Source organism: Boleophthalmus pectinirostris, unplaced genomic scaffold (assembly GCF_026225935.1).
Source record: "Boleophthalmus pectinirostris isolate CB_2022bp ecotype Guang Dong unplaced genomic scaffold, ASM2622593v1 HiC_scaffold_22, whole genome shotgun sequence".
NCBI classification, from domain to species: Eukaryota; Metazoa; Chordata; class Actinopteri; order Gobiiformes; family Gobiidae; genus Boleophthalmus; species Boleophthalmus pectinirostris.
Genome location: NW_026571190.1, coordinates 25,157,155 through 25,181,729, shown reverse-complemented (window position 1 = coordinate 25,181,729; position 24,575 = coordinate 25,157,155). Strand labels below are relative to the sequence as shown.

General features: G+C 37.1%; 1 protein-coding gene across 1 annotated transcript in view; it reads left to right on the top strand.

The window, feature by feature from the left end:
- Positions 1–24,575, top strand: part of LOC110172581 (alpha-1,6-mannosylglycoprotein 6-beta-N-acetylglucosaminyltransferase B-like) — a 157,359-nt gene that overhangs the window by 62,985 nt on the left and 69,799 nt on the right. The window contains exons 4-7 of the mRNA XM_055157733.1: positions 11,777–11,886; positions 16,287–16,360; positions 17,796–17,978; positions 19,658–19,822. Of these exons, the coding sequence (XP_055013708.1) occupies positions 11,777–11,886; positions 16,287–16,360; positions 17,796–17,978; positions 19,658–19,822 (532 nt within the window). The remainder of the gene's footprint in view (positions 1–11,776; positions 11,887–16,286; positions 16,361–17,795; positions 17,979–19,657; positions 19,823–24,575) is intronic.

Here is a 24,575-nt window from a genome sequence, read left to right as displayed (position 1 = left end):
ATTCTAATTTGCATGTAAAGACAGTAAAAAATACTGTTGCATAAACTAGATAATGCTTTTAACTTTAGCCCACTCACTGCATGCTATTGTGTTCTTTTGTATACAATGCCAAAAGTGCACTGTAATCAAATCTTGCGTCATACCAACTTGCCTATTGGTTTCTTTATTCACTGCCATTTTAAAATTTTGCCACACTGACGTGATATACACTGAGACGGAAATCTTCGGACTTCCCTGGATCTTGCTAAATGGAGAAGCGCTCAGAGGTTGGGGCCATTGGAGTAGAAAGATGGGACGATTAATGCAGCCTGGCGTCCGTGTTAACTGCAATCAATGTCTAGTAATGGCCTCTTTAATGTGAAGGGAGCACTGCTAGTCTCACTACAGGACCTGAGTCTGATACTCCATTAGGGCTGTAACCATGTCTATTGTCACCAGCTCAGACAGTGACCACAACATGAGCGGATATGTCCTGTCTGTAAATCTTTAGAAGGAATCTGTGTGTACTGGGATGTGCATGTTTTCCAATAGGCTGCTGATGAACTCAATAATTTAATGGTAAAATAGTAATGGTCACACTTTTATATCGTACTTTTACACCTGAAATGCGCTCAAAGTGGTTTATATCAAAGAACCACTCACCCATGTACACACACATTCATACACCAATGTAGGCAGACACTGGGGGCAAGGGAGGTTAAGTGTCTTGCCTAAGGACACAACAACAACGTCTGTCTTATTAAAGAACATATGGTACTTCAGACTGCTAAATAGTTATAATCTACAGCATCACATCCATGGATCATTATGTTCTAACTTGCACATTTTAAGTCGCAATGTTCATCTAAAATGATTTCATAAAAGAAACATCTGTGTTAAAAAACTGTGGTGCCTTGTAAATGTCATCACAACAAAGACTCGTAAACTCTGACTGACAGCCACAGATCACACTAGCTGCACAACGCTGCCAAAATCCTACATCTAATCCTTGATCAAGAAAATAAAATTGAAGGAGGAGGTAAATACAGAGCAGTGGGCGTATGCCAGTGGTGGTGAAAACAGGTTGATTGGCAATATATCTTGAAAATAAGTGATTAAAGTTTACTCAAACATGCACAAATCAAATACAACTTTGAGACGCTAAATGAAAAGTGGAAACAACTATAACATGGTTAAAAGCTCTGAAAATTGGATTTTAATACATTAATCTTAGCACTTCTCGTAGCACTTCTCCAGATGCTTTTGTGCATCATTCCTTCACTCTTTCAGTTCAGCCGTGGTAAGATATTACTGTACTCATGGGTTTCAGACAAATGATTCCTTCCGATTTTGAGAGGACCTTTTCCCCATTCAAAGATATATTTAATTTGAATTGTGTAAATGTATGAAACAATGCAAAACTAACTATACTGAGTGTTTCTGTTTGAGAGAAGAACTGAGCCCAAATATGCACTTGTTTGTGTGTTAAACATGTTTGAATGAAACGACTCCAGATATGTTTGTAATGAGGAAACAACATTATAACATAGATCAGAAAATAGTTTAACATGGGCTCTTTAAATATTATGCCAACAGAGTACTATTGCCATAGCTTAAAACTCATGAATAGCCAATTTGTGCCTGGTGGTGAAGAGTTTAGCTCAAGGACACAATAACACATATGCATTGGTTAGAGCTGGGAGTGAACTGCCAACCTTCCCTGTAATGGTTTATCATAACTCCACAGTAACAGGAAATATTTTGACATACACGTTTCAGCTCTCCACAAAGAAATTATCGTTATAGAAGATAATGACTGAATCTGAAATAGTGCTAATGCTAATTGCTGCAGATAATAGCAAAAATAAAGTCTTGGAGCCAACTTGGAATCACTTCACCATTGTAAGAATTTGAGCAGCAAGAAATCGTTTGAATTACATGATCCAGCTCCACATAACTGCAAACTGCGGTCATAATAGAGGGTGGTTGAGACCATTCTTCTAGATAATAATCGGTTAGAGCCTCTTTGAAAAAACTCCATTCCCCAAAAATCAACAAGCTAAATGTGTGGCAATTTGAGACTGGTATTGTAACAGGAGCAGTCTGAAAGGAACCATGGAGTCAGGCAGCTATTGTTAGTACAGAAACCAGTGTGGAGAAAAGAGCTGAATGAAAGTGATATTGACAGATAAAAAATGGTGGGTAGTAACATTTCTTCACAAAAAACATCATTCAATTCTCTGTAAAGATGAGGCATAAAGGTGGATTGTGTAACTTTTCTAATGGAGGGTTTGTCAAATGCTTTTCTCCATGGAGATGTTATTGCTCTGTGTGGAATGTTTCACAGTATGGCATTAAACACTTTCTATCTTCATAGAGGCCAAACCAGGCCAAGTTACAAGTCAGATCTATGGAGAGGCAACCCCATTCTTGTTTTTTTTAGGTATTTTTAAGATCTAAAACCACCTGTAATAAATGAATAATAAATGTAAAGTAGAGCTGTGTATGTGTGTAACTGCATGTATGTTGTACTTTTGTGGTGCATTTGAGGTAACTCTTATTAAAGACAGACTGGGCATTGGACCAGACTACAGGCGTCCGACTGAGCACAGCCCTGAGGATTAATGTCCCGCGTTCATTTGCATAAACACATATTGCCACAGCAGGCACAGTTAGGACAAGCAGTATTTGTATCCATAATGAGGCCAGAAGTCACAAAATGGCAACTCCTTTTCAAGGTTACTCTAATAACAAACTTTAAAATTATCAAAAATTTTAAATGTGTTAAAATGTATATTCACAACTAAGGTGTATGGTAAGGTTACTGTATTTTTTATTTATTTTATATATATATATATTATATATATATATATATATATATATATATATATTATTTTTTTTTTTTTTTTAATAAAACTACATTTCTCCCTTGACAAAATTAGTTCTTGGTCTACATCATATTACAAATGAGTTTGTAAATGTTCTCCGTCCATGGCAGCACTTCAGTGGCTTGTTCACATCTCACACAATGATCCATGTTTTGGTTTGTTAAGTGGGCATGTACTTATGGTGATAAAAAACAGACTTATGATCTCATTCCTGTGATGCCATTTTGAAGAGATCGTTAGAAATCAATTCAGTGGTTCTGAATCTTTTTAATGGAGCTCCAGACTCAAACCCTTCCTGCCCACTCCTCTTCTTGGTCATTCTTTGTCATGCTCTGAGAGAATGACTGGTGGATTCAGTCAATCAGAGTGACGCGTGAAGTGTCAGTTGCTTCTGGTGCAAACATTTCATGTGTTTGCATTTGCACACACAGCTGATGTATCATATCGTTGAATGAGGGCTCGGAGGTCAGCAATTTTACTTCTTTAACATATTTGTGGAGAGGCAACCCCGCTCAGTAATGCATGTTTTTCAAGGTATCTTTGAGTAATAATTACAACTGTAATGAAATAAAAGCTACAGGTTTGAATCTAATATATAGGTGCTGCCCATAGGCTTGGCGTACTTATAATGTGCTCTATGGCGTATTTATGCAGGTTGATGTAAAGGAAAACATTTTTGAAAATGATGCTGTATGCACAATGCTATTTTGGAAAACAGAGGGAGGGAAATATTCGTTTCTCAACATACCCGGCATCCCTTAATGGGATGTATAAAGATGCTATCAATATTATCTGAGGGGTAATTTAAGCACATTGAGTGGTAAAATACAATAATAATAGAAAGCTCAGACAAAAGTCTAAGTGTAGCTCATCAGATCCTGTGTAAGACAGTTTGAGGTGGCTAACAGCCCTCCGGACAAAAGTGTCCCTCCTCTCTTCCGCCATATTTGGTGTAGAATGTTTGTTGCATTGTTGTAAAAAGGCTACAGCAATTTAGAGCTAGCTCATTCACATAGCTGGCTCCATGCAAGGTTTTCATGGACACAGGAAAAAACAAACTGCTCAACTCACTCAATCAATACCCAAAACTATAGACATGACTCAACAAGCACATATAGGCCTACTAGGGATGTAACAATATACAAATCTCTCAGTACGATATTATCACGATATGCATCTCATGGTTCGATATTTATTGCAATATTTTGGAGAAACTAATATAATTGTAGATAGGATACTTTTCTTACCTTGACAAGTGCAAATCATTACTGTCATGAGCCCAAAAATTCAAGTTAAAAAAACTATTTCTTCATGTTGTCTGTGCTGAAATTTATCATGGGATATGTAGTTCTCTATGTTTATTAGCTTTTGCTACTGTAAAACAATACATTTAAGCAAAGGAACTTGTAATTTGATATATTGTGACAGTCCACAATATTATTGTGAGACTTTTTTACGATACGATATCATGATATTTTGGTTATTGTTACACACCTAAGGCCTACATATATAGGAAGAGCATGCACACAGTGGTTTACAGTAATGAAAAAGTCTGATATCTGACGTAGTGCCTTTTGTTTGGAGAACACGTACTTCTTATATACCATTCTGTAATTCAACACTCCTCAGCATTGTGCTTCTCTATATGCCTTTCCATTAGTCTGGGAGAACTTTGCACTTGGTTCACCCTGTTTTATTCTTACATTTTTCTTACTGTACTGTACGAGTCCCAGTGCCTTCAGTCATTCTTTTTCCATTATTTCCTCATCCCTCTCCTCCTGTGACTGACAGTCAAACGCATTATGAGTTTCACAGTGTTACATGCAAAAGTGTGATTTTAGTCTGTGGGGAATGGGGACTAAAAAATAACTTACAAATCCAGGGTAGGTATTCACAGGGCAGTGGTCTCATCTTTAAATAGATCATTAAGAGGCCTGAGCTGCAACAAATAAAAAATAAATCAATAATCAGCTTAAATGTTATTGGATTATGACAAAAATACCCCAAATCTTCTCATATTTAGCAAGAAATTGTACACACCCAAAATATATACTTTCGACTTTCATATATTGAAGGATAAGTGGATATAGTAATTATTGTGACAGGCCTACAGCAGAGTAACAGTGTGGGGAATGGTGACGAAAAAATAAGTCTTACAAATCCAGGGCAGCTATTCACAGGGCAGCAGTCTCATCTCCGTGTGAGCTTCATTGGGGCTGACATGCTCGTGTGTAGCGGCGAATGGGACGTGATGTCTGAGACTGCAGCCTGCAATTCCCCCATAGGGCAGCCACTCTTTAGAGCAGCAAAGTGAGGGAAAATAACGAGGGAGGCAACCGAAAGAGGAAAGAAAAACGGAGAGCTAGGAACCAATGAGGTGGAGTTTCCAGTGTTTTACCAACCATAGAGATGAATGTAGTGCTTCCTTAGGCACGGGTCCCTAAAGAGGTGCTTGACTTTACCTATGCCTCGCACTGTAAATTCTCTTTTCATCCCAAGAGCCTGGTGAGATAATCAGATAGCAATGTTCTACAGTTACAAGCCAACCCAACAATGATGCAACCTGTGTTCAAAATAAAAATCTGAGCATTGCAATCGTGGTGTAAATAAGAAAAGTGTTCTTTGAGGAGGTTTGGTGACAAGTTTGAGTCAAGAAAATATTGTTCTGTTCTTTCAAAGCATAAGGGACAAAGAAACTGTTCACAGGACTTGTAACAGATTGTATTAATCATTGTAAGGGAAGATGAAAGTGTTGCCGTTTTTATTCTTTTCTCGCATTCTCCCCAAGGCCATTTTGTGTTTGGGCTGTTCTGGCAAAAATAAAAGTACATTAAATGCACTTTTCATGATGTAGTAAATACAGAATAATGAGCAACAAACTACCACTGCGGGATTAGTTTATTGATACTGGGGGTGTGAAATCTGTGTATCATTCGTTCATTCGTTTTTCAAAAGAAATTCCAAAAATAAGAAAAACATCTGTTTTCTTCATTCTTTGTCTCCAAAACCAAAATGAAAACACAGATAAAGATTCGTTTTTCAGTTTTTGATTTAGTGTTTAAATGAAAAATGGAAAAAACAGATAACGGCTGTTTCCTGTTTCCATAACTTAAACTGTGATGCCGGTCTGAACCAGCTCTGAACCAGGACTGAATCAGGACTAAACCGGTCTCAGTCCTGGTCTGGTCCCGGTCTGAGTCCCGGTCTCAGTCCGGGTCTCAGTCCCGGTCTCAGTCCCGGTCTCAGTCCTGATCACCCGACAGTCTATGTGGGCGCACCTCCAGCAAAATCAAAAACTGAAAAAATAGATCGTTATCCATGTTTTCATTTTAGTTTTGGAGACAAATGATGAAGAAAACTTTTTCTTGTTTTTGGTTTTATATTGAAAAACAATGAACGAATGATACACAGATTGTGTGAAACTAACTGAAAGCACTACTCTGTCTGACGCTCTGTTACTCAAGTTAGACTTTTATCTGAGCTTTATTTTAACACAATCTGACCAGAAAGAGCTGATTTGGTTGGAACTACAACAGACACTTCTAAACAAGTCTCTCACTGGTAAAATTACAGTCACAAAGAGTTTTTAATTTAGTCACTCTCACTGTTTTGTTGAAAATCAAACATCTAAATAGGACAAAGAATCCTCGTATTGATCAACGGCTCCTGAAAATGTGCTGTTTAAATCCATTTGATAATTTTTCTTGAGTTTTCACACAATATTAAAACTTTTTTTTGTCTGCGTTTGCTAATGTGTGCATTGTGTCACCATGGTAACTGCTGAAGATTCTGCCGATAGAAATACATTATAGAGCACCCCCAGCATGATGCCTCCCCAAAGTATCAATAGATTTTAAGGGCATTTTTTACTTTGTCTTCTCTCTCTCATGTTATATTGTCTCATTTCTTGCACATCCATAGCTGCACTTTTCTCCCACACAGATCCATCTTTGACTGTGTGGATAGAATCATTACATGTGCTTTATCAGTTACGCCTTTCTATAAACAAAGTGAGTTTTTAGGTTGGCTATTTGTCATTGTCTCCACACTCCGAGAGCAATTTCTTCTGCTTTGTCTTCTTGTGTGTGTAATTCATTTTTCTTATACCTTGTGTGAAGTTGGAGACCCAAATATTTTAACTTATCAGAAGTGAACAGTCTCTTTAGTCCGTTGCAGGCCACAGTGGACTATCGAATAAGCATATTCTCTATATTCTCTATTCTCTGATGTCATCTTTGGTAATGTTTTGCAGTTTTGTTAGTTTCCACATGAAGGCTCAGACATCATTTTTATTTTATCTCCTCTCTTCTCTCTGAAGAGCCTTCGAGGTGGAATACCTCTCTTTACTGTCTTATAGAGACTTTGTGCACAGTGCGTCCCTGAACTTTAAATCGTGCTACATCTTATTCCTTCCTTCTTTTATATCCCTACAGAGCATTTCGTTAGCAATAGGGCTGAACTATTTGGAAGAAAATATGTAATTGCTATTGCTATATAGACAGGAATTGTGACTGAGATGAACTTGGAATAACTTTTAATCATGGAATTCTGGTAAAAGTTCAAAATAGGCAAAAGGCTGAAATATGAACTAACAAACTAATAGCATTTGTTCTGTACAGTTCAAAATTATATTTACATACATTATTTAGTAATATATTCAAATAAGATGAATTAGATGACAGTGTAACTTTTGTGTTTATTTATTTTAGTCTACAAAATCATTTCTTTTGCAGCAGTTGTGTTTAATTTGTGTATTAATTACATAATGGCATACCCTGTATACTTGCTGATTGCTTATTAAATTGCATATTTAAGTTATTTATGTGTTAATTGGTTAATTAAATCAGATTATACATGGGCAAACTATTATCCATAATAGCATTACTTTGCCTTTAGCTTACACAGAAACTTGGTAATGTAACGATCTCTCATGTGTTTGTGGATGCCAGTATTTGCCATGCTGATGATGCTAATCCCCTTATAGAAAATGTACTCTGGGCTATGGACAAATTGGAGAATATGCAACATCAACAGTTCTAAGCAATCCAGCAGTGTAGCTACCTCAGTTGTTAACATTACATTAACATTATTTTGACAACATCATATCACTGTAAAGTAATGGCACATTTGTAGTTATCAAACTAGTTTTCTGTTTTTTATTGAGAATCATCCATAACTCTAATTGCGTTGTGACATAGTTGCATGTTTTATTTAAATGAGATGAACGCCATTACAAAAAGCATTAACTGTAATAAATAGAAAAATGCTGTGGAACTTATTTCATTATGTTGCATTGTAAAAGTCATAACCGCACATAATTTGTTGTTGTTGTGCCAAACAGTTATTCCTTAAATATAGACAGTGGAGGATAATGGGGCCTTTGTTGTGGAGAGCATAATAAAGAAGAGGCAAACTCACTTAGCGCTGCTCAAAATGACACTTACAGAGGCGTGAATTGAGAGAGGAGACAGAGGAGGCTTCCGTCTGCTTTTTGTCTGTGTTCACAGGGACCAGACTCACCTGACTTCCCCCAGTGCATTTTTACAGAGGGTTATGGTTCATAATCAGAGGAACTTTTCCATTTTGCCTTTGAAGATGACCTGTGAACGAGATGCAAATGTAATAAGTTCATGCATAATACGAATGTGCTAATTTACCTATGCATTTGCATAGATGTAATGATCATATTAACAAGATTAAAAACCCAATAATTATTTGTGCAATTAGTTGATGACTTCATTCATATTGAACACAAAAATGGCGTGATCCTAACTTGAAACTTTAACACTTTCATGGCAGTGCGTGATCACATTATAATGTGAGAGGCTTGTAATGAGTAAATCAGTGTTATGTTGAAGTAAACGTTTGAGACCAAGAGCACCACCACATTAGATTAACATAATATTACAAAATCTATAAACAAATCACACATCAGTCGACTGGAAAATATTAATGTTCTACTAAACCGTACAAATGCCTATAATATTTTCTGGTTGTGGAATGCGAGTCATTACTTGAACCCAAACCGCATTTTGCTCAGGGCCCCCTGCAGGTGAGCTCCGGCTCTGCTCAAAAAGCTTTGAGTCTTGTGTTAAGTAAAGAAAACTGTTATTGCTGGTTGGGCTGAGCGTTACCGACCAGTGCTTCCCAAACGTTTTTCTGCTGGACCCATATTTTAAAAGTCACAAACCTTCATGACCCATTATTTGTAAATCACTAAATAATGGTGGATTTGACCATTACTGAACATTAATGAGGATATTTTATTGTTGACTGAGTTATCATGTCTCTCTGAACAATTAGTATTACTCAAGTTTTAAACAATGACAAACAGTAATTGAACCAGCAATAAAAGGATCCATAAGATGCCTATTTGGACATTAAATGTAGCCCATTTTTTCTTTTCATTCAACTGAAACAGCGATACTAGAAAGAAATAGTCAATCAAATTATACAAAATATGTCTTAACATTTCAACATTTCCAATGAGATAGGTGGGCCTGTCTGCGTTTTTGTAGAGTGTTCCAGTCTAGGGTGCAGAAGGAGAAAGCAGCAGCAGATCAGGCGTATAGGCAGAACTGTATATTGCAGACCTACTTGCAGATCGCAACAAGGTGACCCCCCAAAAAATCTCTTGTGACCCACATGATGGTTGTGACCCAGTTTTTGGGAAACAATGTGTTAGAATGTAGTTTTCCAGGGGGGTTTGCCATTTACTAATTACACAAAGAAAGAATGGTTTATTTAAAGATCCTATATTATTCAAAGCTGACTCTTGTGAGCTTTAAGCCATGGTATAATGCTGTTATTTCATCAAAAACATATCTGAAGTTGTGTTTTGTTTCATTCAAACATACCTGAGTAATTCTTTAGTCTGTCTACATCTCCACAATTCAGAATACTCTGTTCCAACTTGTGATGCCATGCAGCGGTAGTTTTCAAGTTAACAGCTCTTTTTACCTTTTGTTCAGTAGAGGCAATTGCAGGACTGAAATTATCCAAATGGTTCTGGTAACGGTGGAGCACTTCCTGTATTACCACATGGCATTACAAAGTGGATGAGAGAGAGTGTTTTTGTGACTGGTTTGAGAGAAGAACTCACCCTAAATATGCAGGATTTATGTGTTAAACAGGTGTGAAACAAACAAAAAACAACTCCATGTATGTTTGTGATCAGAAAATTATAACATAGATCAGAAAGTACTGTAATATGGCCTCTTTAAAGAGATGTGTGAACCAAGGATGTGTGTACAAGCAGCACTAGCCTGTATGAAGCAATGCAGTGAGACGTTTTGAAATATGCTCCACCACTCACACAATGCTGGCAAATGCAAATGAACACAACAGATTCACACCACAAACAGCACATCTCCATCATGTGAATGGAAAATCTCACTCGCTGGAAGTGGTATTAGCAGCACAGGTCCTTTTCTATTTCACGCTCCAACCAAGTGTCAACCAATTTGCATTTCTCACTAATGCTTGGGTATGTCAGAAGGTGGTGACCAGGAACTAGGCATGTCACCATAAATACTATACCATAAAACTTATTGTTCAGTATATGTAAGATGGAACTATAATTTCTGAGAGTCGAACATTCATCGTGGATACTTTTTCATAGTAGGAAAATTGTGGTTATTTTTCGGTTCAACGGTGAGATTAGATTTAGAGGTTTGAATGTAAGTGTGGTATTCTGTTATTTGTATTTTGCCATTTTTGTTTTCTTTACAATTGTACCATAAAAGTGTGGAATAAGCAAATGTGATCCATAGCGTTTAGCTCCAGTGAAGCTCACGATGGTCATGGTTACAGAGGCGAATTTGGAGCCAGGCTTTATATTATGAATAGGAATTTTTTAAATTGAAAAAATGGCATGAAAAAAAAAAAAAAACAGGATCACGTAAAGTTCACATAAAGGGTTAATACAAACATTTTAAGACCAAAATGATGAGGCTCACAGCAGCAGTTACAGAGAGAGGGATGACAATATTCCAGTGTAAGTCAATGGGAGCCAGGGTCAGTAGGGGCTGGAAGCGCCTCATGTGAACTTCCGATTTGGAATGACTAGGGTGTTTACTACTCAAATATACAGTCTATAAATTGTACACACATGTACAATTAAAGGTGTAACTTTTTGGTTGGGGGTTCATCACCTCTTTGTTTCTACGGATATATCATTGACTGACTCACTGCCTGTTTTTAAGTCCCTACTAAAGACTCATATTTTTTCCTTGGCTTTTAGCACAGTTTGAGGGTTGACTTTTTACCTGTATTTGTAATATATTTTACCTGTACCTGTCACTGTATTTGTCACTGTTTGTTATATATTTGTGTACAGCACTTTGGTCAACTGTGTTGTTTTTAAAGTGCTCTGGAAATAAAGTTGAATTGAGTTGCTCTGTCTGGAATGTTCCACAGTATGACATTATACCTTACATTTATTCAGTTACAAGTGTTTTTTGTTTTATTGTTAATAATTACCTAGATAAACTTTCTTTTTGACTCTGACTGAGCGAGGTTGCCTCTCCGCAGATCTGACCAGTAACTTGGTCTGTTTTGTATTCCATGAAGATAGAGAGAATTAATACCATACTGTGAAATAGACAATTCCAGAAAAAAGCAAGAATGTCTCCATGAAAAAAAAAAAAAAAAATAAAAAAAAAAAAGACAGACCCTCCACCGGAAAAGTTACACAATGGACATTTAACAGTACTTTTTGGGGGATAATTCTGCTTTTGTTTATCATCTATATTTACTTCAACAATATATCACACTTCAAAATGATCGTGACAAGAAGGGATCATATGTGACTAATGATTAACAGTGGTATATTCTGTCTGTGGTAAAGGTCCTGGGAAAGCAGCCCACTGTCATCTATTGTGCTCATTCATGCCCTCTTTATTTTGCAGAATTCAACCAGCTGGTCTGGTGGAGAGAATCCAAGCTATAGCCCAAAATGTGTCCAACATGGCCAACAGAGTGGAGCAGATCCTGCAGAACAGCATTGTCCAAGGCAGAGGTAATTCATACATTTGTGAATTAATAGTTATTTCATTATATTTACAACTTTTATTTAACCAGGGAAGTCCCATTGTGATTTTCAGAGCTGTCCTGGTCCCTTTGTTTTTGATCATGCAGATAACTTCAGGTGATTGCTGATATCCTTTCTTTTGCTACTGTGGATGTCCTGATTAGATAAAACACTAAGTCACCAGAAAATTAGAAACCAAAGTTGGATCCCAAACATGAAAAGCATGAAGGTCAGACAACATAAATGTTATTCTAATTCTATATGCAAATCACTGCACATGCGGCTTACTTAAGTAAAGTACAGATTCCTCAAATTTAAGTTAATTTTATGTGGATACCTTTTACTTTTACTTACTACATTTGAAAACAGGTATATGTACTTTTGTACTCCACTACAAGAAAAAAAGGTTTATTGAAATATACAAATAAAACAGGTAGAAAAAATATATTAATTCAATTGTTTCTGCTGAACAAAATTCAGCACAAATCTTTATCAAAATCACTTTGTTTGAAGTTTTATCTGAAATAGACCTGAAAATCTATGTGAAATACTTTTACTTTTTACTCTTTAAGTGCATTTTTACTTGAGATACTTTTAGTTGAGTAGATTTTTGCATGTGATACTTTTACTTAAGTAATAAAATTTTGTACTTCTTCCACCACTGCTTGTGCTAAACATAGAAGGGAAGTGTCTCACTGTGATACCACACTAGTCTTTCTCAAAACACCAGCTCTAAAATATGAAGTACAGTCTCACAACTGAGTATTATAACTCAAACATGGTATGAAATACAGTGGTTGATTTGAGTGAGAAAAAAATGCTCCATGAAACGCACACACAGCTGGACTTGTGTGCATCTGTCAGCTTGTGTTGGAGCGACTGCTGTTAAATAAAAGAATACAGCAGCGATGTGCACACAGCCCCAACACGCAAATGTGTTTTTAAATGCTTGTTTTCACCAGAGACACAAATCATTCCTGACAGCAGCAGCATCAAACATGGAACTTAAGAATTACCCTGTTCAGTTTCAACTTTAAAGTATTCATGTTTTTAACTCAGTGCAGTGTTAGGCTTTAATCTCAGTTTGTTTTACTCTAATCAAAATTTATTGTGTCTAAACTTAACCATACAAAAGTAAACGCTTACACGCATTAAACCATGACCACAATCCTGAAGCTTTTAATGCTACAGTTCTCAGTAACACTTTATTTATACTTTGCAGTCATCAACCTTCTCTGATGCTCACTGTAGGCTCTGCTCTGTCTGAGGCTTGTTAAGACTTAATCTAATTTTTATTTTAACACAACCTGACCAGAAAGAGTATACTTAGTTGAACTGCAACAAGTGAGCTCATTTGTGCTGCTAAATAATTCTTTCACACATAAAATAACAAAAAACCCCTCCTAAACAGGACCATGAATAAAAATTGTGCACTGTCCCTGTCTCAAATAAATAATAAATAAATAAATAAAAATAAAATAAATATTCATATTGATCAAATGTTCCTGAAAATATGTTGTTTTAATCCATTTTGTATTATTATTATTTTTTAATATTAAAACTATTTTTCACAGCGTTTTTGCTAATGTGTTAATTGTGTCACCGTGGTAACTGCTAAACAATCCGCAGCACACATACATGTAGAACACTTCAGCGTGATGCCACTGCAAAGTATCAATCAACCAGGCTTCTTTACAAATCATTTGTAAATGTTTAATAAACTAAAAATATATATATATATACTAACACTTCCTACTAAAAGTTACCTGCTCGTTAACACATCTTTAATTATCATTCACAAACATGGACAAAAATGTAATTATAAAATTTTTTAGAACATTTAGGCAACATCTACAAAGAAATTACTAATTCTTTTTTGTTTCTATTGATATCTTATTATTTTGCTTCAAATGTTCCTCAGTATGGCATTAAACAGATCTACCTTACATTTATTAAATTACAGTTGGCTGTATTATTTAAAATACCTTGAAAAACCGGCATTCTGACTATGAGCGGGGTTGCCTCTCCAGAGATCTGATCAATAACTTGGCTTGGTTTGGTCTCCATGATAATAGAAAGGTTTAAAGCACATTGTGAAATATTTTTGACAAAGCAATAGCATCTTCATGGAGAAAAGTCCACCATAAAAGTTATACACTGCACCTTTAATTTAATCTATTGATCTATTAGGTAAGTAGACTTCCTAATTTATAATAGATAAGTTTGTGTCCCTACTTGTCCACTATACGTTACATTATATAGTCTGCTGCATGTACAATGGCACAGTGGATGCGCCATTGTGGTTTCTCTAATCACAGATGAATTGAAGCGCTAGTGGCAGAATACATTATCATACAACTCACTGTATTTATCTATAGTCCGACTTGAATGAGGCATATCAAGAGGAAAGAGCAAAGAAAATGGCTTCCCTCAGGCGGCTGCAGCTTGTTTTATAGAGAGATGAATAAGTAAGGATTATTGACCACTATAGTTGCTATTATATAGTATGGCATTGCTATTATAGAGACTATGGTTGTAATCGCAGTTGTAATAGAAGCAGGAAGAATCATATTAGCTCATGTAGGCAGAACCTTTAATATGTACTATACTCAATGAAGGGACTAATACTTTCAAATTGTAATGCTACAGAATACTAAATACCTGAATTAAAATAGATTTTTTTTTTTTTTTGTATTCTGATACATGTTCCAATCAGAGTACTGTATTCTGAATTCTTAGAATACTTTCACACAGGGTTGCTAAATTAGTGGAAATCTGAAACTTATGATTAAAAATGGCTTTATATTTGTTTCACCGTTTGTTATGCATTTATTTACTTTATTTATATTTATTTATTTTATTTATCACTGATGAGAGAAGGAAAAATCACACTTGCATTCACCACAAGAGCAGTGTTTTAAATTTTTTTCTCACAAATTCTTTGCAGTTTGGATTCTTAATTGAGTGAACTAGTACCGCCATGTATTCCTTTGAATTTAGAAAAGTAATGAAATGAAAAAGTAACTGTACCAGAATGCAGTCACTCAAAATTAGAATTCAGAATACATACTCTCAGTACATATATTCAGTTATTTCCCAACACTGTCTATATTACTACTATTCTAATATATTATTTCTATTAGTCCACTCCTACATTTCTATTAGTACTACTATCATCTTCAATCCATGGATTTCAGAGTGCTGATGCATTAGCTTCGTTGCCATAGATTAACATTTAAATGGTCAGGAGTGTTCAAAATGGCTTCTATAAGCAGTCACCTGAAATCCATGAATATCCCATTATATTTGGGTCACTGTAGCACATTCCCACTTCTTTGCGCAGTCATTTGCATATTGAATCAACTTAAGTATTTACATTGCATAATCACTCATCTTTCAAGACAGCTGGCCTACGTGTATTGGCCTGTAAAGCGTTGTGCCCGTGGTCGTAATTGTAATCATATTTGTGGAAACTCCATTTGTAAGTGGCAGTGTTTGGGTTGAGAGTAAAAAACCCCAGGGAAGACTTATGTGGAGAATGTCTCTTTTTCATTAGGCAAATGGAAAGAGACAGAACCCAGGGAGAAGGCAAATCTGTTGGTTTGGAGAGAAAATAAAATGAAGTGTGCGAGGCAATACTTTGAACGACAGGACTGCACACTGAGGCTGGATTGGCCTATTACCGTGTGATATGTCTGTCTTTCCCTGCTCCATCAGTCTCACAATGTCCCAGTCGAAGAGAGGAAGTTAACTTAGCCACTGGAGCAATTAATGTAGTGCATACAGTCGTACAGAGGAGGACCTGAGACCCCCAGATATTTGAGATAAAGTACAAATGTGTTAGCTCCAGTGAACAGCCCATATGTGCAGAGTAAGAGCAGATTTATTGACCATCACTGCTCATATGTCAGAATCATAGAACCAGAGAAAGTATATGGCTTTACAACGTTCTCAGCTAAATGGAGAAAGTCTATTAATGTGAGTTATACTGTGCTCCTTTGAATGCAGGGGTCAGTACGTGTACAATCATTTTCTGAATTAATTGAAATTAACCTAAGGCTAAAGTCTGAAAGAGGCTGTAACACGCAACATGTACTGCTAAATGATCTCAGAGATAATGCTGTTGCACTGGAGAATAAGAACTCACATTAAGGCCAAATGAGCAGCAAAGATTATGGAGTAATGAGCTAGCAATGAAGAAACACACACACATAAACACACACACACACCCACACATGCACACACACATGCACACACACACACACGCACACACACACACACACACACACACACACACACTTATTGTTTAGTAAAAGTGAACTTGTAGCAATATAGCAGTGGTGGTATTATTTTATGATTTTTCAAACTTTTTTCTCTTTGATCAACAGTGAGAGAAGGGTCAACCAGCCAGTGTGAAGTTCCCAGAGATCCACGCTACCCAGAGTGTCCTGGTAAAGTTGATGTAAGTCTCAGCTTAGCTTTATGTAACAGATACTGCATAGAAACTGGTGTGTTAGCTCCTCTCTTTGGACAGATATAAGTCAGTGACTCACTGATCTTCAGTCAGAACTGAAGAAGCCACTTGATTGGTGAAACATATTCACTTCAAAACTTTTGTTGACACTGACAGAATAACATTTTCTCTTGCTGTGGAACCATAGACTGTAGATATAAAAGGACACAGCTTACCCGCTAGCCGCCATCTTCCAAAAAAGAAGTGAGCATTGGTGCACTTCCGGCTCCATCGACTCTGGCAAAATGTCTTTGCAAAGAAAAATTGTCACCCCTCTCACTGCAGCAGTTACAGAACTGCTGCAGTGAGCCTCATAATTTTTGTCTTAAAATGTTCATATTAACCATGAATCTATTAAAATAACTGGATAGGGTATTTCTGTTTGTAGCTGCCTCCAATTGACGTAGTGGCCACTCACTGGAACTTCAGCAGAAAAAATCCCCTGGGCTGAGACAGGATTTTTCTCATAGAGTGCAATGTAATCACAAACTGCTCGTGTTCAGCTGACAGGACACCTACAACTTTCAAAAATGTTGGATTTTGTGGAAATTTTTACCTATTTTTGATTGATTGATAGCATTAATATAGCGCCTTTCAAGATACCCAAAGCACTTTACAATTCATTATTCAGTCCACACTCAGTGGTGGTAAGCTACTACTGTAGCCACAGCTGCCCTGGGGCAGACTGACGGAAGCGAGGCTGCCAATCGGCCCCTCCGACCACCACCATCACTCACGCTCACACCTCTTTCATACTAGGCAATGTGGGTAAAGTGTCTTGCCTAAGGACACAACGACCACTGGCGCCCCACTGTGGCACCTGGAATTCCTAGCGGTCTTCCATTCAAGCACTACCCAGGCCCAGTCTGCTTTTTATATCATAATCTTTTTCTCAGCTCAAAATCCTTCAGTTGTCTTAAAAAACGCTTTATAATCATGAGCTCCGACTCCACTCTAGCTCCTCTCGCTCTGACTAGTCAACGTGAGGCCACGGGAGAAAAGAGCAATACTGCAGATGCTCAATCGGCCCACAGCCACTGGAAGCACCTAGCCGGGCTAAAGGCTAATCTGGAATCATGCGCCACTGAGCTCGGCCCATTGACTTGAATGGGCGGCCTTTTTGAGACACCGGGGTTTGGTATTAACCCACCCCACATGATTCTGGTGTTTTTATTTCGCTAATTGTTCATAAATAAAGTCCTACTCCTAATATGGAACTCAGCTCCAAATTCACTCCTATAGGTCTCCCTTAGTCAACTTCTTTATACAGTGTATGTGAGTAACCCTCCTGGACAAATGAGGGACACACAGACATCTTAGCTTTATGTTCTTGAACAGTTTATCTCGATGTGTCTTTAAATTGTCCTTGTCTGTTTGGTCATAGTGGATGCGTGCTCGTTGGACCTCGGACCCTTGCTACGCCTTCTATGGTGTGGATGGCTCTGACTGCTCCTTCCTGATTTACCTGAGTGAGGTGGAGTGGTTCTGCCCCCCTCTGGCCTGGAGGAACCACAGCAGCCTGCCAACTCAGTTTACTCACCACCAGACTAAAGCTTCCAAGAGACAAGTCAGTAACATTTTAGTTTTTCACTTTGATGCACCATTTCAGCAACACCTCATTATCTCGGCTTTCCTCAAAATGACACATCCAATATTAAAGGTCTTATATTACACAAAATACAATACAGAGAGCTTTAATCCATGTTAGAATGCTGTTACCTCATCAAAGACACACCCAGAGTTGTTTTGTTTCATTCACACATGTTTGAGTAATTATTTATTATTAGTCTGTCTACCTTTCCAAAGCTCAAAATGCTCTTTTCCACCTTCTGATGTCATGAGCCGATAGTTTTCAAGTTAACAGCTTCTTTTACCTTTTATTAAGCAGATTTGCAATTCAACTGAAATTATCTAAATGATTCTAAGTGTATGGAGTTTAAAAAGTGGAGCACTTCCTGTATTACCACATAACACAACCTAAATATGTGGAGTTTGTGTTAAACATGTGTAAATGAAACAAAAATAATAATTCCAGCTACGTTTGTGATAAGGAAACAACACTATAACATAGATCAGATCAGAAAGTAGCGCTATATGGGTCCTTTAAATTAATCTGGCTAACAAAACTAAATGCATAATTGCAATAAATGCATCTCTCCATTTCATAATAGTATCCATCTACTTTAGTGTGCCTGGGTTTAGGCCAACCAACAATTGCTACAAAACTCATTTACAGTTTGCTAATTACTTTTTAATTATTGTTATTGTTCAAGAACCAATTCAAATAAATGTGTAATTTCCTTGTACTAGCTGGCCTTTTAGTGTAGGCCTCTTGGGTATATCAGCCTCTTATGGATACGCTGTGCTTGAGGCTTTATTTCTTTTCAGATAAAGTTATATTTCAAGTAAATTCTCTGCGTGCATTTTTTTCCAACTTCTCCTCCTTTTTACTGCTCTCTCCTGCTGTTCACCAAGGCAGTTTAGAGAAAAATATTTGTATTTCTATCTGAAAAATGCACTGCTTAAAGGTATTCATTATTATTTCCCAGAATGAAAAATAAATCCTATCTCTACAGAGCAAATGGCAAATACATTTCCAGAGTAGTTTTCATAACACAATTCCCTAGATGGTTTGCACAGACAGGCAAAATGTTGCGTCACCAGAGAAAATGCCTTTTATTTAAACAATGTACTAGAAGATTGAAAACGCTTATATGAGTCAAACATGTCCTGCAGATTGCATCAGTCTATCTTATTTTATTTCTATTAAAGGTCCTATATTACACAAAATTGACTCTTGTGAGCTTTAAGCCATTTTATAATGTTGTCACCTCCTCAGTAAGGAGATGTGTGTTATTTAATTAGTTTGTTTGAGTAATCTTTTATTATTAGTCCTTTAGTGTTAGTTTTCACATTAACAGCTCCTTTTACTTTTAGTTCAGTAGAGACGGGAAATTCCTAGGCTGAAACTATGTTTCTAATGAAGGTGTATGGAGTTTAAAAACACACTGGAGCACTTCCTCTATTACCACATGACATCACAAGGTGTTTTCTGTTTGAAAGAAGAACACAGCCTAAATATGCAGGGTTTGTGTGTTAAATGTGTGTGTGTGTGTGTGAATGAAACAAAGCACAACTCCTATGTTTGTGATTAGGAAACAACTTTATAACATAGATCAGAAAATGGTGTAATATGGGCCCTTTAAACTTATCTTTTTTATGCTGATTGTCCAAATTTTTTTCCAGGCTGCTTTCCGGACAGACCTCTCCGTATTATTGGACCAAGTGGGAACAGGGAAAGAGTCTCTGAGTTTTATGAAGCGCAGAATCCGTCGCCTCGCTCAACAGTGGGCCACTGCTGCCAACCGCCTGGACGCCAAGCTGGAGCAGAGATGGAGAGACCAGAAGAAGGTAAGAAAAGGGGGAAGAACAGTGGAACATAAAAGTGCTTATGCCGCTAGGCCTGCCACGATAATTACAATATCGACAAGAAATCTGGAATATATTTTGGGGCTCAGTATTTATCGTGGGTACTTTTTCTTTGCAAAAGTAGGGATATTTTAACCATTTTTATTTATTAAGATAATATTTGAGATGCAGAGAGTAGAAAAATAACTGCTATGGTTAATTATTGGTTAATTCTGCCATTTATTTGTTGCAGTTCAGGCTTTGTAATAATACTCTCTGTATATGTCAAAATTGGTTTACTGGGATTATCCTGTTTTATGTCAGTGGCATAAAGTAGTTTCCATATTATCGTTTATCGTTATATTTCTCTGTAGCAATATATCATGCTTCAAAATTTGTCATCGTGACAGGCCTATATACCACAATGCGAATTTTAAAAAACCACAACACTGACTTGACTGATGGACACACAATTAGCCAAAGTAGTGGAAGTGACTGATAAATTAGATCTTGAAATGTGTTGATGTGATGTTGGAATAGGCCATATTTATTTCTGTCTATGCCACAGCAGGCAGAATAAAACCATGCACTTTTAAATAAATGCATTGAAAATTCATTGAAACCCTCTTAATGCTAATTTCTCAGTGTTTACCCTGCCAGAGTCACAGTTGTTGGATTAAACTAAATGAATGGGAACTATGGAACATTTAGCCTCAGTGCCAGAGAGATGCTGCCACTAAACAAATTATTGCTCCATAAACCTTCTCTCATAAAATGGTACAAGCATTATTGATACTTTGCAGCTGATGTCATCAACTTTCGCTGGGGGTGTGATGCTAACTGTAAGCACTGCTCTGTCTGAGGTTTGTTAAACTGTAATCTGAGTTTTATATCAACACAATCTGATCAGAAATAACTTTTTTTTAACTGTTAAACAAGCCACTGTCACTCTCACCTTTTTGTTAAAAATCAAACACGTAAACATGACCTTCAACACTTGTATAGATCATAGGATAATTTGTTGTTTAAATCCTTTTTTTCCCCTTGAGTTTGCATACCTAAAAACCTTTTTGACTGTGTTTGCTAAGGTGTGCATTGTGTCACTATGGTAACTAACAAACATCCCACCATACACATACTGTACATGTACAACACTCCCAGCATGAGGTCACTGCAAAGTAACTATATATTCACATCTTTTTAAATTATTATACTGACAATTTCCAATAGAAAAGAGCAGGCGTGTTCTGCATATGGTCACATACATTATCGAGGGTGACTCTGAATGTCTCACAAGTGAAAATGCAGACATGAAAACTATAGGGTGGCTATATTATGCAAATGCTCTCGAAGCAAAATGAGACTTTAGGTGGCGAAGCATTGCTCTAGAGTGAGTGATTGAGGACTTAATGATTGCTTGTCTACACCGGCGTGCTCTGCTTCTGTAATTGCGGGGACTTTTTCTGTATAGGTTCAAAAATATACACATCGCTGAATAAATGTGAAATCAAACATCGGTATCTGGCAGCGCACTCCGGGGTATAGGGAGACATGGGCTTTGTTGAGAGATATAGATTTAACAATAAATGTGGGACAAGAAAATGGAGGCCAGGAAATTATGATTAATCATTGTACTTATGAGAAGACGTCATGCTGAGAGCTGCCAGACACAGAATAACCTTACAGAGAAATAGAAAGGGGGGACAGATTCTGAAGGAAACCTGTGGCAGCCTCCCTGTGGATACTGTGCATACTACTGTTTGAAAAGACTTACTTTTTAAAATGCCAGGGATAGAGTATGTGATTAAAACTTTGCGAGCTGCGAAAACTTCAGCCCATAACCTTTTACAGTTCACTTTGAAATTTTATTATCCACACGGGCATTGTGTCACATTCTGCTAGCATTATGAAAAATATTATGGTTACATGCAATATTACCACTAACTAGGGCTCTGCATTTAATCACGTTTTAATTGAGAGTCAGTCTCTAATCATCAATGATATGCTTGGGGATTTTTATTGGCAGGTCCACAGCCAATTCCCTATCAGTAAAAGCAAGTGGTTCAGAGCAATATTCATGCTTTAGAACAGGAAATGTGAGCATTTTTTCGTAGTAAATGGCAATTATCAAATTGTCTGTCTTGTTCAGGAAAGATAAATATGTAGATAGATGAGTGACCAAGCACACTTACTTTACAAAATGCAAAATAGAATTGAAAATCATGATATTTTCTATCATTTATTCCGTCCACTACCCATAGACTGTGTAAAAAAATGGACTAAGTGAGTGTATCATCACCCACAGCGTTCAGCTCCAGTCAAATGAAGCTTGTCGAGGTTTGCAGTTCTAAGGGTGAATTTGGTAGCTTGGTTCATCAGCTGATTTCACTTCATGGAAACTGTCAGACCTCGCAGCATTAGATTTTGTTTGCTCAGTGGTAGGCAGGTACTTTTTTAAAATTTAATTAATCACTGCTATTTGGTCATGACATATGTAATGCGCCGCTAACGGGGCCAACTGGTATGTTAAGCTTTTCCCAAATCCTGTAGGAAGAAGCGCAATAACGTCTTTCCCCTTGATAAAATTCGCTGAACATTCTCTTTGTTCCAGTTTTAAATCCTCGATCTCGGGAATCATTGCCAACACAGAATATATGGCATTTCACTGATTGGCTGGTGCCTGAACTCGCACTTCCGGGGTTCTTGCAAACCGTCTAGTGTATTCCGATTCCTGACCTAGTCGCTGGAGAGAAATGAAATTGAGTGGAGGCACTAGGTGGTGCCAGCCTGGCTACAAATTTGGAGCTGAGTTTCATAAATTCAAATTCCAACCTTGAGTATCATAGCACCCGAAGAGCCAATCTGGAGCAAGGCTGTTGAAAGTAATGCCCCTTCCAGCCCGCACCACTAGTTTAGCAGGGAGTAGGAGCTTAGCAACGCTGTCAATCAAACCTGTTGGTAATGCAAAGGAGCAACCTCAGGGAAAGACTGTGCCTGATCTGTCTGTTATTAATGTTCATGTCTTGATTTAAGGACAAAACAGCTAAATACAAACACCAGGATCATGTAGAGCGGGTTAACGCGAACATTTTAAGACCAAAATGACGAGGCTCACAGCAGCAGTTGCAGAGAGAGCACCCCCATTTTCACTTCCTATTTGAAACACGGTGCCCCAGCGGGTTAGCTATGTCCAATTATATATACAGTCTATGCCAGTACCCTAGAGAATTGAAGAAAATTCCATTAAAAAACAAAATATATTGTTTTCTATACTGAACATAGATATTAGAGTGTTAGGATATTCGTGCTGGAAAAACAAATGAGATATTCTTATTGATAAATCATTGAGAGACCTTTATCTTACTTAACCTTATCGAAAATAATGAAAGGTGATTAATCCATATCCCCCTCATGCAGCTTTCCTCTCCCTCATCTCGTGCTCTAAACTAAGTTAACATGGTGGAAATAGGCCCTGTCAGTGTGATGGATGCCCCTCTTTCTTATAGTGCATACAGGGGATTTGTTTTCCTCTATCTCCACTCTGGGGCTGCCTCAACAGAAGATAGGCCTTACAATGTGCCACCACTATCTCCACAGCAGATGTCCAGCTGTCTGTATGGGTTAGTCGTGCTTGTCAAAAGCTCTTTGTCACAGTCATTAGAAACAGAAGTCAAATGAGTCTGTTTGTGGTTTGTTCTTATAAATGTCAACATGCATGACTAGTACAAGACTTACAGATCACAGCTGCAGGCAAAAAAAAACGATCAATTATGATGTAGATATGTAAAAATGAGCTGGCAATATTCAATCCATTAAAAGAAATATCACAGAATTTTAGTGTCAGGGTTTTCACTCAATATTGAAGAATAAAATGCCGATTTCCACTGAAGGTTCTATATTACCCAAAATGTATTATTGTATTGTTTAAGCCATGTTGTAACGCTGTTACGTCCTAAAAACATACCTAGAGTTGTGTTTTGTTTCATTCCCACATGTTTGAGTAATCCTTTATTTATATTATTCGTATAGTTTACATCTTCAATGGTCAAAATACTCTGTTCCACCTTGTGATGTCATGAAATGAAGGTTTTTCAGTATAGATTGGCAATTCCGGGGCTGAAATTGTCCAAATGATTCTAGTGAAGGTGTAAGGAGTTTAAAAACACCGTGGAGCACTTCCTGTATACCACGTGACATCACAAGGTGGGATGAAGCATTTTCTGTTTGGAGGAAAACACAGCCTAAATATGCATGGTTTGTGTGTTAAATACTATTTGTGTGAATGAAACAAAACACAACTCTAGGTTTGTGACATAGATCAGAAAATAGCATAAAATGTAGGTGTAATTTGAAGGTGAAGAGTAATGTAATTGCTTTTTGCTAGGATTGCTTCAAAATTTGGAAATTTATTCAGGTACATGTATTTTTATTGCAAAAATATGATGACATTGTCCTTACTTGACTCCTTTAATAATTAAAAATGAAAATTACAAACTAAAAAAAAGTGTCTTGATAAAAACCTCCTTCACATGGCTCATAAATCAAACCGTGAACTCCATATCTCTTTGAATTGTCTGGATTGCTAATAATAAGATCAGTACTGTGATTATGCTCCACTAAATTCTAAACTTGCCTTAAGTATTCTATGGACCTCTTTTATTTTGAGTCTAATCTACATCTTTCCCATTTGTAGCGCTCAAACAGGAAGCAATTAATCTTTTGGCGCATTATACTTTCAAAGCAGTGTTTTCCCCTT